Below are 13,049 nucleotides of genomic sequence, written 5' to 3' on the forward strand. Positions count from 1 at the left end.
TGGCAATAGCTTCAAAGCTGATCAGAAAGTCACCAACATGATGTGACGAAACAAAACTGTTCCATTTTCCTAATGGAAATGCCATTGAACTTAATAATGTTCTTTATCTGGAGCTGCAATAGCCATACTCTCTGTGTGTACTGTATTTCTCTGTCGCAGCAGTTTCTAGAAATGCAACAAGACGCAGAAGATGCAGAGACACAGACAGAGAGATGGACTCCCCTCATAGAGAGCATAAAGAAAGAGGCAGAGGAGGCTGCTGTGGCGAAAGTGGAGGAGAAGTAATAAAAGAGACCATCTGTTTTCCTCTTCCTCCTATTCCCTATGTGGTTTTCTTTCTGTCTCACACTCACTTTTTTACAATCTCGTATATTTCCCAGAGATCTGTCTCCCTTTGTCTGTATGAGGGAGGAATTGGGATTGGCCGTTGTGTTCATCACTGCCTTTTGGCTCTGTGTGATTGTCCGATGTATTGATCCCTGCCCTCTCACCTGGTCTCCAGGCTGCAGCAGCAGTTAAACGAAGCAAGGATGGCTGAGGAGGTGGCCAGACAGGCGGCTGAGATGGCAGTTAGACAACTAGAGGAGGAGCAGGCCGCCAGTGCCCAGAGGGCCACAGACTCACAGCAAGAGGCTGATGGAGAGCAGTAAGTGTCCTGTCCCCCCCCCCCCCCCCCCCCCCCCCCACACACACACACACACAGAAACACATACATGCATGTTTGCATACAAACACATACATATACACACAGACACACACACGCACACCAGGACATGTCATCACCAAGGAGACGACCCTTAATAATCATCCTGCTCACTGTCTGTTTTGCAAAGACTGCCCAATATCCAGGAGGAAGAGAACGAGGAAGACCCTGAGTAAGTCCCGCTCCTACTTCCTGTTATCCTTCCATGCTTCTATCCACAGCAGAGTAGATGAATGTTGCCCTTAACCACTTCTCTGGAGTCAAACATTAAATCGCCACCCTAATGGTTAAGATTATAGTCAGGGGTTGTCTAATCTGATCCTAAATCTGTAGTTAGGGGCAGCTTCTATCTCAGGCATGTTAACATCTCATATCCAAACTTTTGACCCCATCCTCTTCCCTCTATAGTTTGACTCATTAACCAGATGTTTGATAGGATACAGAGCTTGCTATTTCTAACACTGCTGCACAGTAGCCTACATACATTCTGGAGGGCTGAGGGGCTCTGTTCGTCTGCTGTTTGTCTGCTCTTCATGATATGGATGCAGCCGTTCAAATTACAGAGGTGACCGGAGTTTCATCAAGGCACCTCAATAAGCGGATTTAGCATTAAAATTATCAATATTGGTTTTGCCCACTATTTGGGGAGCACTATTGAAAATTGATGTGTAAATCAAGCTCTGTACATGTTTAAAACTACGGTTTATGACTGTCTAACTGTCTGAGACTGTCTGAAGCTCTGTTTGTCCCCTTCTGCACACCGTCCAGGTTGCAGATGCTTCAGGAGGAGAGCGACGAGAGCATGGACATTAAGAGTCCTGAAGAGAATAAGATAACAGAGGAAAATAAGATATCTATTCAGATTAATTTCAATGAGGACAAAAAGGTTGCATCTGAGGAGAATATAGTAACAGAGGAGGTTACAGTATTTGAGAAAATAATTCCAAAAACTGAAGCTAATATGACTACACAGGATAGTACGATATCTGAGACTAAAATAATAGAGGTCACAATCATTGAGGAAATGAAGAACCTTGAACAGAATACGGCCACAGTGGCGTGTAAGATATCGAATGAGAGTCAATTCCACAAAGACACAAAAGTTGTTCCTGAAGAGAATACAATCACTGACGATAAGATATCTGAGGAGAAAAACGTAACAGAGGAAAATGAAAATCCGGACAAGGCTAAAGTATCTGCGGTTACAGACGTTGAGAAAATGAAGATCATTGAACAGAATATGACCACACGAGACAATAAGATATCTCAGGAGAAAAATGTACATGAAAACAAAAAAGTTGCTGCTGATGAGAATGTAGTCACTGAAGAGAATACACCTATGGTAACAGTCAATGAGGTAATCAGGAATGTTGAACAGAATACAACAGCAGTGGAGGATATAGCCAGAGGAGAGGAGATATCTGAGACTAAAGTAACAGCGGAAAATAAAAGTCCTGACAATAACAAAATAACAGAGGTTACAGATGAGGTTATTGAGGTCCTTGAGGAAATCATTCAGAATGCTGGAGAAAATACAACTAAACAGGACAATAAGATGTCAGAGGAGAAAAAAGTTACAGTGGAATATGAAAGACCTGACAAGAATAAGATAACAAAGGTTACTGCCGTTGAGAAAATTAAGATTGAAGAGAGCATCCTAACACCAGATATCAAGATACCTGAGGAAAAGCATGTAAATAAGGACAAGACATCTTCTGATAGGAATATAGCGGTTGGAGAGATGGCCGTTGGAGAGACGATATCTGTGGAGACTAAAGTAGCAGAGAAAAATGAAAATCCTGACAAGGACAAACTAACAGAGGTTACCGTCATTGAGAAAATTAAGATTGTTGAAGAGAACACCCTTATACAAGACAATAAGATATTTGAGGACAAAAATATAAACGAAGACAAAAAAGTTGCTGCTGAGGAGAATAGTACAGTCTCTAAAGAGACTAAAGTAAAAGAGGTTACAGTCACAGAAGAATATGATCAGAATATGACCACAGTGGAGGATATAGTCAGAGGAGAGGAGATATCTGAGACTAAAGTAACAGCGGAAAATAAAAGTCCTGACAATAACAAAATGACAGAGGTTACAGATGAGGTTATTGAGGTCATTGAGGAAATCATTCAGAATGCTGGAGAAAATACAACTAAACAGGACAATAAGATGTCAGAGGAGAAAAAAGTTACAGTGGAATATGAAAGACCTGACAAGAATAAGATAACAAAGGTTACTGCCGTTGAGAAAATTAAGATTGAAGAGAGCATCCTAACACCAGATATCAAGATACCTGAGGAAAAGCATGTAAATAAGGACAAGACATCTTCTGATAGGAATATAGCGGTTGGAGAGATGGCCGTTGGAGAGACGATATCTGTGGAGACTAAAGTAGCAGAGAAAAATGAAAATCCTGACAAGGACAAACTAACAGAGGTTACCGTCATTGAGAAAATTAAGATTGTTGAAGAGAACACCCTTATACAAGACAATAAGATATTTGAGGACAAAAATATAAACGAAGACAAAAAAGTTGCTGCTGAGGAGAATAGTACAGTCTCTAAAGAGACTAAAGTAAAAGAGGTTACAGTCACAGAAGAATATGATCAGAATATGACCACAGTGGAGGATATAGTCAGAGGAGAGGAGATATCTGAGACTAAAGTAACAGCGGAAAATAAAAGTCCTGACAATAACAAAATGACAGAGGTTACAGATGAGGTTATTGAGGTCATTGAGGAAATCATTCAGAATGCTGGAGAAAATACAACTAAACAGGACAATAAGATGTCAGAGGAGAAAAAAGTTACAGTGGAATATGAAAGACCTGACAAGAATAAGATAACAAAGGTTACTGCCGTTGAGAAAATTAAGATTGAAGAGAGCATCCTAACACCAGATATCAAGATACCTGAGGAAAAGCATGTAAATAAGGACAAGACATCTTCTGATAGGAATATAGCGGTTGGAGAGATGGCCGTTGGAGAGACGATATCTGCGGAGGCTAAAGTAGCAGAGGAAAATAAAAGTTCTGAGGAAAATAAGATTCCAGCGGTTACAGACGAGATTACCGTCATTGAGGAAATGAAGATCGATGAAGACATTACGACCACACAGGATAATAAGATATATAAAGACAATAAAATAACAGAAGAGGTGACAGTCATTGTGAAAATTAAAATGAATGAACAGAATACTATGCGGGAAATATCCAATAAGAAAACAATCGATGAAGCCAGAAAAGTTGCAGAGGAGAATATAGTAACTGTAGAGAAGAAGATATCTCAGGAGAACAGAAGTCCTGGGAAGAATAAGATAGCAGAAGTTTCAGTCATTATTATAATCACTGAAGACGATAAAATACCAGAGGAGAAAACGGTCAACCAAGACATAAAAGTTGCTGAGGACAATATTGTCGTTGAGGACTACATTGACGCTTTGGAGCTTACAGAGGACAATAAGATCACTGAGTAAGCTGAATCATTACCAGATAGAGGCTTATTCCCGCTTTGGAATGTGCTGAGAAGTTGTGCTTTGATGCCATATAAACTAGGCTACGCATTCCACATGGCACCCAATGTCACAGATGTACAGCTTTAATGCTTTGCGCCTTTTACCTAACAAGTTGAAGTTCGGGATAAGGTGTAACTTGATTTTTCTTAAACTATGGGGACAAAGGGGTTGGTGTAAACTTTCAAACTTGCTCAATGGAGCACGATTGGGACAACAGGTACAAGACCTGTAGAAAAATTAAATTACATTTTCTGTCTCGAAGGACCATGAAAACAAAAACTCAACCAGCGTCGTCTATACTGAACAAAAATATAAACGCGACATGAAACAATTTCAACTTGACAATTTCACTTGACTGGGCGGGGGTGAAGCCATGGGCCTGGAAAGGCATAGGCCCACCCACTTGGGAGCCAGGCCCACCTACTGGGGAGCCAGGTCCAGCCAATTAGAATGAGTTCTTCCACACAAATGGGCTTTATTACAGACAGAAATACTTCTCAGCACCCTCCTCCCCCTCCTCAGACGATCCTGCAGGTGAAGAAGCCGGATGTGGAGGTCCTGGGCTGGCATGGTTACACGTGGCCTGCCAAATTCTCTAAAATGACGTTGGAGGTGGCTTATGGTAGAGAAATTAACATTCAATCCAATTGCATGCTCTCTCAAAACTTGAGACAGCTGCGTGACAAAACTATACATTTTAGGCCTTTTATTGTCCCCAGCACAAGATGCACCTTGGTAATGATCATGCTGTTTAATCAGCTTCTTGATATGCCACACCTGTCAGGTGGAGGGATTATCTTGGCAAAGGAGAAATGCTCACTAACAGGGATGTAAACAAATTTGTCCACAAAATTTGAGAGAAATCAGCTATTTGTGCATTTGGAACATTTCTGCGATCTTTTATTTCAGATCATGAAACATGGGACCAACACTTTACATGTTGCGTTTATATTTTTGTTCAGTATATATGGACAGTGTTTGGGCACAAACTTGCAAAGCTGAACAATGTTAAGATTTATGGTAACACATATTATTAACAGATTATTCATTGGTTACATATAATCGGGCATATTAACTCTGAACTGCATGGATTCAAAGCCAACATTCCATGCAGCGCTTTCTCCCCAGCTTGAGTGCTGATAGAGTTGGTCGAGTTTGAATGTCTAATTCCTAACCTTCTCATGGTCAAATCGTCCAGGTTGAAACTGCTTCACGAGAGCGACGAGAGCGTGGAGAATAAAAGTCCAGAGAAAAATAAAGTCATAGAGGTTACTGCCATTGAGAGTATTCTGAGCGTTGAAGACAATATTCTAATGGATATTGTAGTTGCTGAAGACAATGAGATATCTGACGACAACAAAGCTAAAGCTGTGGAGCCTAAAGTGGAGAATAAGATCACTGAGTAAGCCAAATCATTAGCAGGTAGAGGCTTATTTCTGCTTTGTTTTCAACACCAAGGCTACTCACGCCTCATGGCATTCCCATGCGGCTAAACGGTTTGCTGTCCCCCCACATACGCTCAGCTTTGTGGCTTTTACTGAACCCAAAGGCCAAAGAGTGATTTCTTTATTCTGTGGAGATTAAGATGACTATTTTGAGTGTTCAGAAGTAATGTCCATCCCCAGTCATAATTCCTCAGGAATTATCTCATACATAGTAGAATAAACACTGAGATATGAAGCTGAGGAGGCGAATACTTAGTAATGAAAGGCTATGTTATGATATCATACAGTGCCTTCAGAAAATATTCATACCCCTTGACTTTTTCCACATTTTGTTGTGTTACAGCCTGAATTGGAAATTGATTTAAAAAAAAAATTTCTCTCCCATCTACACAAAATGACCCATAGTAATAACAAAGTGAAAACATGTTTTAAGGTACATAAATATCTAATTTACTTAAGTATTCAAACCCCTGAGTCAATACATGTTAGAATCACCTTTGGCAGCTGTGAGTCTTTCTGAGTAAGTCTCCAAGAGCTTTGCACACCTGGATTGTACAATATTTGAACATTCTTATTTTTTTAATTCTTCAAGCTCTGTCAAGTTGGTTGCTGATCATTGCAAGACAGCCATTTTCAAGTCTTGCCATAGATTTTCAAATCAAATGAAATTGTATTTGTCACATGCGCCGAATACAACAGGTGTAGACATTACAGTGAAATGCTTACTTACAAGCCCTTAACCCTTAACCAATAATGTAGTTTTAAGAGAAGAAAAAAAAGAAAATAAATAAAAGTAACAAATAATTAAAGAGCAGCAGTAAAATAACAATAGGGAGGCTATATACGGGGGTACCGGTACAGAGTCAATGTGCAGGGTCACCGATTAGTTGAGGTAATTTAGGTAATATGTACATGTAGGTAGAGTTATTAAAGTGACTATGCATAGATAATAACAACAGAGAGTAGCAGCAGCGTGAAAGGGGGGGGGGGCAATGCAAATAGTCTGGGTAACCATTTGATTAGATGTTCAGGAGTCTTATGACTTGGGGGTAGAATCTGTTTAGAAGCCTCTTGGACCTTGACTTGGGTCTCTGGTACTGCTTGCGTGCAGTAGCAGAGAGAACAGTCTATGACTATGGTGGTTGGAGTCTTTGACAATTTTTAGGGCCTTCCTCTGACACCGCCTAGTATAGAGGTCCCGGATGGCAGGAAGCTTGGCCCCAGTGATGTACTGGGAGGTACGCACTACCCTCTGTAGTGCCTTGCGGTCGGAGGCCGAGCAGTTGCCATACCAGGCAGTGATGCAACCCGTCAGGATGCTCTCGATGTTGCAGCTGTAGAACCTTTTGAGGATCTGAGGACCCATGCCAAATCTTTTCAGTCTCCTGAGAGGGAATAGGTTTTGTCGTGCCCTATTCACGACTGTTTTGGTGTGCTTGGACCATGTTAGTTTGTTGGTGATGTGTACGCCAAGGTACTTGAAGCTCTCAACCTGCTCCACTACAGCCCCGTCGATGAGAATGGGGGTGTGCTCGGTCCTCTTTTTCCTGTAGTCCACAATCATCTCCTTTGTTGAGGGAGAGGTTGTTGTCCTTGCACCACACCGCCAGTTCTCTGACCTCCTATAGGCTATCTCATCGTTGTCGGTGATCAGGTTTACCGCTACAATGTCATCTGCAAACTTTTCAAGTCGATTTAAGTCAAAACCGTAACTAGGCCACTCAGGAACTTTCAATGTCATCTTGGTAAGCAACTCCAGTGCATATTTGGCCTTGTGTTTTAGTTTATTGTCCTGCTGAAAGGTGAATTTGTCTCCCAATGTCTGTTGGAAATCAGACTGAACATGTTTTTTCTCTAGGATTGTGCCTGTGCTTAGCTCTATTCTGTTTTTATATATTTATATATATATATAAACTCCCTAGTCCTTGTCGATGACAAGCATACCCATAACATGATGCAGCCACCACCATGCTTGAAAATATTAAGGAATGCATCTGAAGTCGGTAACGCTGATGTGCATTTGGGCTACAAACTAATATGACCCCACTGTGGAAAGGGGAAACTCTCAACTCTCACGATGCTCTGTTTTGCTCTACGACCCCCACAAGTGTCTTTGGACTCGTCTGAAGGTAACCTATACATATTAATGGGAGTATGGAGATAGTTTTGTGCCAACCAAAATAAGCTGTTAAATATGTATTAAATTTTTTTTGAATATTTCCTGAGCTTTCTTATATCTCCTAGATATAGGACAGACACTTCAAAACCGTATCCCTTATGATTTAAAAAATGAAAGTATTTTTTGCCATTTATGAATGTGTTATTCAATGCGTTTCTATGGGCTAATGTAGTAATGACCAAATTCAATATATTATCAAATAATTTGTACAAATATATATATATATATATATATATATATATATATATATATATATATATATATAAAAAGGGGTCCTAAGATTAAAAATATTTTCCATGTGTTATCTTAGTAGAATTGCTTTACTCCTGAACTTATTTAGGCTTGCCATAACAAAGGGGTTGAATACTTATTGTCGCAAGACATTTCAGCTTTTCATTTTTTATTCATTTGTAAACATTTCAAAAACATTTCCACATTGACATTATAGGGTATCGTATTTAGGCCAGTGTCACCAAATCTCGTTTCAATTCATTTTAAATTCAGGCTGTAACACCATTTTTTTTTAGGGGGGGGAGTCAAGGGATGTGAATACTTTCTGAAGGCATTGTACAACATTGTTTACACTGTTACAGCTATCACTTGGGGGTTGAGTAATGAATTTACTAAGCAGCTTTAGTGCTATCTGCTGTTCAGCCTTTGGAGACTATAGAATGCTAAAGCAACAGTCCATAGGCCTAACAACAGTGCTTTGTGCCGAGCTTGAGAGCTGATAGTAATGGTGAGACAAGATCTTATTCAGTTTGACATGTCTCTTGTATTGCCTTGTGCCGCCAATTCCCCATTGAATCAGAGTGGACCTGAAAAGGTAGGTTCTAAAACCAAATTTAGACCATTAAGAATGACTTAGTATCCAGATACTGTATTCTCATTGGAGGGCCGGCGGCGAGGCCCTCCAAAGTATGACTAGTCTGGGATATGTTTAACTTTGTCTTCTTTTTTTTTCATTCTACACATAACAATTGCTTCATTCATAAAAACATAGTTGAGATCTAACCCAATGTCAAACAGACAGAAGCCAATTCAAAGACAAAATCTAAGTCTATCCCTCTCCCCAGTATCCATCCTCACACTCCCGAATGACAAATATTATCTTGATAACTCAATGCTGCTATGGCATCATTGTCCGAAATCCTCCCATTCACACCTGTCTGATCTTGTTGTCGATGGTTGTCCTGATGATTTATCCTGAGTTTGTGATTGTCAGGGCAGTCATAGTTCACATCAAGCTCAGAAGTTGTTCCTCCAAACCAACCAATCCGGTTATCAGAAATCAGACAGAACTCCAGGATTATTTGTTGTGAGGGTGAGACCACGCACTGTATTTTACATTGTGTTTGCCACAATTAAGAGGCAAACAATCATGGAAGAAGGAGACCACATAGGCTTTAGAGAACGATATTCAGAGAGACTTTCCAATGGGTTCTGAGTAAGTTGTGTAATAGGGAACAATTTGTCTACATTGTTGTTGAGATATGGCTGTATCTGTTTCAGTGACGGATATAAATTGTTTTCTTAGCAGTGGAGAATTCATTATCTGCAATTGTGAGACATTGCATCTTGACAACTTACTTTGTATGCCCAGAGTGCATTTGCCTATGGTAACGCTGAGCTTTCTAGTAAGCAGCTCTAACGCCCTGGACCAGAGCTAGGTGGATGTGTGTTTGTCCTAATTATTTTCTCTGCTTCACTTCCAGTACTAAGATTGAATTGATAGGTTCTCCCAGTGTATAACGCTACTCCTATTTGGCGATCACACAGTAAAGCTGCACTGATTGGACCATACTCCCTCTCCAGGTGCCTGATGGATGTGTGTCCAGCCGAGGGGTTGCCCGAGGTTGAGGCAGAGGCGGAGTCAGTCGAACCAAGCCCCCCAGTGTCTCCCCCCAGAGAGGCCTCCCCTGAACCAGAACCAGAGCCACAAAATAAACAGTCTCCCCCAGCGACAGAGGCCCCGGCAGTAACCGAACAGCCAGAACCAGCCGACCAGAAAGCTCCACCTACTGCCGCAACTCAGGTAGGGAACATTTTAACAGCCAACAGGTTATTACACTGTAGTTACATAGGTGTTACTAATGCTATTACTATGGAGAATGTTTTTTATGTTCACTGCTCTCATTACAGGAAGAGGAAGGTGCCGACGAAGCAGGGTGTGAAGGTGAGTCTTCCTGCTTCATGTAATAAGAGGATATTCATCAATGCTGAACAGTAGTGTATATAGTAAAGTATATGGACACCTGCTCGTCAAACATCTCATTCCAAAACTATGGGGATTAATATGGAGTTGGTCTCCCCTTTGCTGCTATAACAGCCTCCGCTCTTTTGGGAAGGCTTTCCACTAGATGTTTGAAAATTGCTGCAGGGACTTGCTTCCATTCAGCCACAAGAGCATTAGTGAGGTCGGGCACTGATGTTGGGCGATTAGGCATGGCTCGCAGTCGGCGTTCTAATTCACCCCAAATGTGTTCGATGAGGTTGAGATCAGGGCTCTGTGCAGGTCAGTCAAGTTCTTCCACACTGAAGTAATTTCTGTATGGACCTCGCTTTGTGCATGGGGCATTGTCATGCTGAAACAGGATAGACCCTTCCCCAAACTGTTGCCACAAAGTTGGAAGCACAGAATTGTCTAGAATGTCATTGTGTGCTGTAGCGCTAAGATTTCCCTTCACAGGAACTAAGGGGCTTAGCCCGAACCATGAAAAAGCGCCCAAAACCATTATTCCTCCCTCACCAAACTTTACAGTTGGCACTATGCATTGGGGCAGGTAGCATTCTCCTGGCATGCCAGATGGTGAAGTGTGATTCATCACTCCAGAGAACTCATTTCCAATGCTACAGAGTCCAATGGCGGCAAGCTTTACACCACTCCAGCCCACACTTGGAATTGCACATGGTGATCTTAGGCTTGTGTGTACGGCTACTCGGCCATGGAAACCCATTTGATGAAGCTCCCGATGAACAGTTCTTGTGCTGACGTTGCTTCTGCAAAGGCAGTTTGGAACTCGGTAGTGAGTGTTGCAACAGAGGACAGACGATTTTTACTCTTCAGCACTCAAATGTCCCGTTCTGTGAGCTTGTGTTGCCTACCACTTCCCGGATGAGCCGTTGTTGCTCCAAGACGTTTCCACTTCACAATAGTTGACAGTTGACCAGGGCAGCTCTAGTAGGTCAGAAATCTAACAAACTGACTTGTTGGAAAGGTGGCATCCTACTGTATGATGGTGCCACGTTGAAGGTCAATGAGCCCTTCAGTAAGGCCATTCTACTGCCAATGTTTGTCTATGGAGACTGCATGCCTGTGTGCTTGATTGTATTCACCTGTCAGCAACGGGTGTGGCTGAAAAAGTCGAATCAACTAATTTGAAGGGGTGTCCACATACTTTGTATATATATTGTATATGACAGCACAATTACCAGACATTAAAACTACTACTACTCTAACATTTTCAATCTTATCATGACTTCCTGTTTTGCTTGATTGTATTGATCTGATTGGCTGTCTGACCATGTCGCCGCCCAGTGCCCTCCAATTGCTTTCCAATCAGGAGCCTGCTCGTGCATATCCCCCACGCCTTCCAGTGCCTCGACAATCTCACCAAGTTGCTACGCGACAACAACCTGAACCCTCCTAAACTGTCCATGCTCGCCCTGCCAGAAGACCTAATCCTGCTAAAACATGAGATATCCGAGCTACCAAAGCAGGCGCGACACTACTGCCAAATTATCCTCAATCGCCTCAACAGACTTAACCCAAACGCAGTGTCCCAAACCCAACCCCAGGAAGATGTCTCCAAGGAGTAACACTCCCTTCCCCTGTCCCAACGCCTGCCCCTCCCTGCAGACCTGGAGTTCATAAAATTAGTGTCAAATTAGATCAACCTTCTCCTCAGCGCTAAGTCAAGTTTCACCTATCCTGAGACCTCCCGACCCATCCTAACCCTATCCTCACCCCTGACCCCTTGACCACCGCCCTCCACATCTCTGCCATCATGCTCTCTTCCGTCCCCCCTGCTTCATCGCGAAGAGCAGCAGCCATCCACCCACTGCTCAGGTGAACTGAAACCTCTAGAGTGAAATGTCCTGTGCCGTGCTGTTCTGTGTTGTGCAATGCTGTGTCGTGTTGTGCCATGTCGTGCTGTGTTGTGTCGTTCTGTTCTTTCACATCAATGACAATAGCCTCTTTATTTTTACTTTTTTCTACATTGTAGAATAATAGTGAAGACATCAAAACTATGAAATAACAAATATGGGATCATGTAGCAACAAAAAAAGTGCCTAACAAATCAAAACACACTCCACATTTGAGACTCTTCAAAGTAGCCACCCCCATGCCTCGATGACAGCCCCGGGCACCCTTGGCACTCTCCCAACCAGCCTCACGAGGATGTCACCTGTTAATTCACAATAGCCTCTTTACTGTTGTACTGAAGTTATCAGTACTAAGCAAACCCCATGGATTCTAGTGTTTTCGTCATCATACAAAAGTTCTAGAATCTTTATCTGATAGTTCTGGATTGTTGGTAGGTATCGACAGAACGCTCTTGAGTGAGTTTTCTAGAGTTATAGAGAATAGTTCCTTGTGTTCTTCAGGGAGCGTTGGTAAGGACAAAGGAGGTAATGTGCTGCCAGTGGTTAAAGTGGAGGATGTGGACAGAGACGTAGGGATGGGAGGGGGTCACAACATCCCCCAGATCATCACCTCCCAGGACCCCCTGTCCGTCACTCTGACCGTGTCTCTCGCCCCCGGGACCAAGCGCAGGTAAACTGACTATGCACTCTGCTGCTTCGAAAGTCTATCCGATGATTATAGTAGCTGTACAGACTTGCTCTATAGTGATTTGCCTAGGATGACAGACAAGCATTTAATTTACTGGCCATATTGCCCTAATATCACTCTCTTTTTTTCTCACACATTCAGCAAAGCTGTGGCTGCAGAGTAAGTTATGGCAGCTTTGTTTGTGCAGTTTATCCTACCCTTGTCTCTTTGTCTCCTATTGCCTAACCTTGTATCGCCTTCCCCTTAGTGGCTCGCTCCTCCCGGTAGAAGAGAGAAGTGCTGAAGAGGATGATGTTTTTGGTGTTGATGACTTGGAGATGCAGACTGGCCTCCTGACTGTGGAAGATGAGTGAGTGATGCCACACAGGCAAATGCACAAGACGCATGCAAAACCAGTGGAGGCTGCTGAG

General features: G+C 42.3%; 1 protein-coding gene across 2 annotated transcripts in view; it reads left to right on the forward strand.

Moving 5' to 3' along the window:
* The window catches only part of LOC115202837 (cyclic nucleotide-gated cation channel beta-1-like), a 63,877-nt gene that overhangs the window by 39,206 nt on the left and 11,622 nt on the right, over window positions 1-13,049 (forward strand). The window contains exons 20-29 of one of the 2 annotated variants that reach the window (XM_029766900.1): window positions 160-281; window positions 503-646; window positions 834-875; window positions 5,419-5,622; window positions 8,656-8,670; window positions 9,660-9,879; window positions 9,987-10,020; window positions 12,453-12,621; window positions 12,781-12,798; window positions 12,887-12,988. In XM_029766900.1, coding sequence (XP_029622760.1) covers window positions 160-281; window positions 503-646; window positions 834-875; window positions 5,419-5,622; window positions 8,656-8,670; window positions 9,660-9,879; window positions 9,987-10,020; window positions 12,453-12,621; window positions 12,781-12,798; window positions 12,887-12,988 — 1,070 coding nt within the window. The remainder of the gene's footprint in view (window positions 1-159; window positions 282-502; window positions 647-833; window positions 876-5,418; window positions 5,623-8,655; window positions 8,671-9,659; window positions 9,880-9,986; window positions 10,021-12,452; window positions 12,622-12,780; window positions 12,799-12,886; window positions 12,989-13,049) is intronic. The other variant, XM_029766902.1, reaches the window with a different exon arrangement.

The sequence above is a fragment of the Salmo trutta genome, chromosome 12, assembly GCF_901001165.1.
Source record: "Salmo trutta chromosome 12, fSalTru1.1, whole genome shotgun sequence".
Taxonomy (NCBI): domain Eukaryota; kingdom Metazoa; phylum Chordata; class Actinopteri; order Salmoniformes; family Salmonidae; genus Salmo; species Salmo trutta.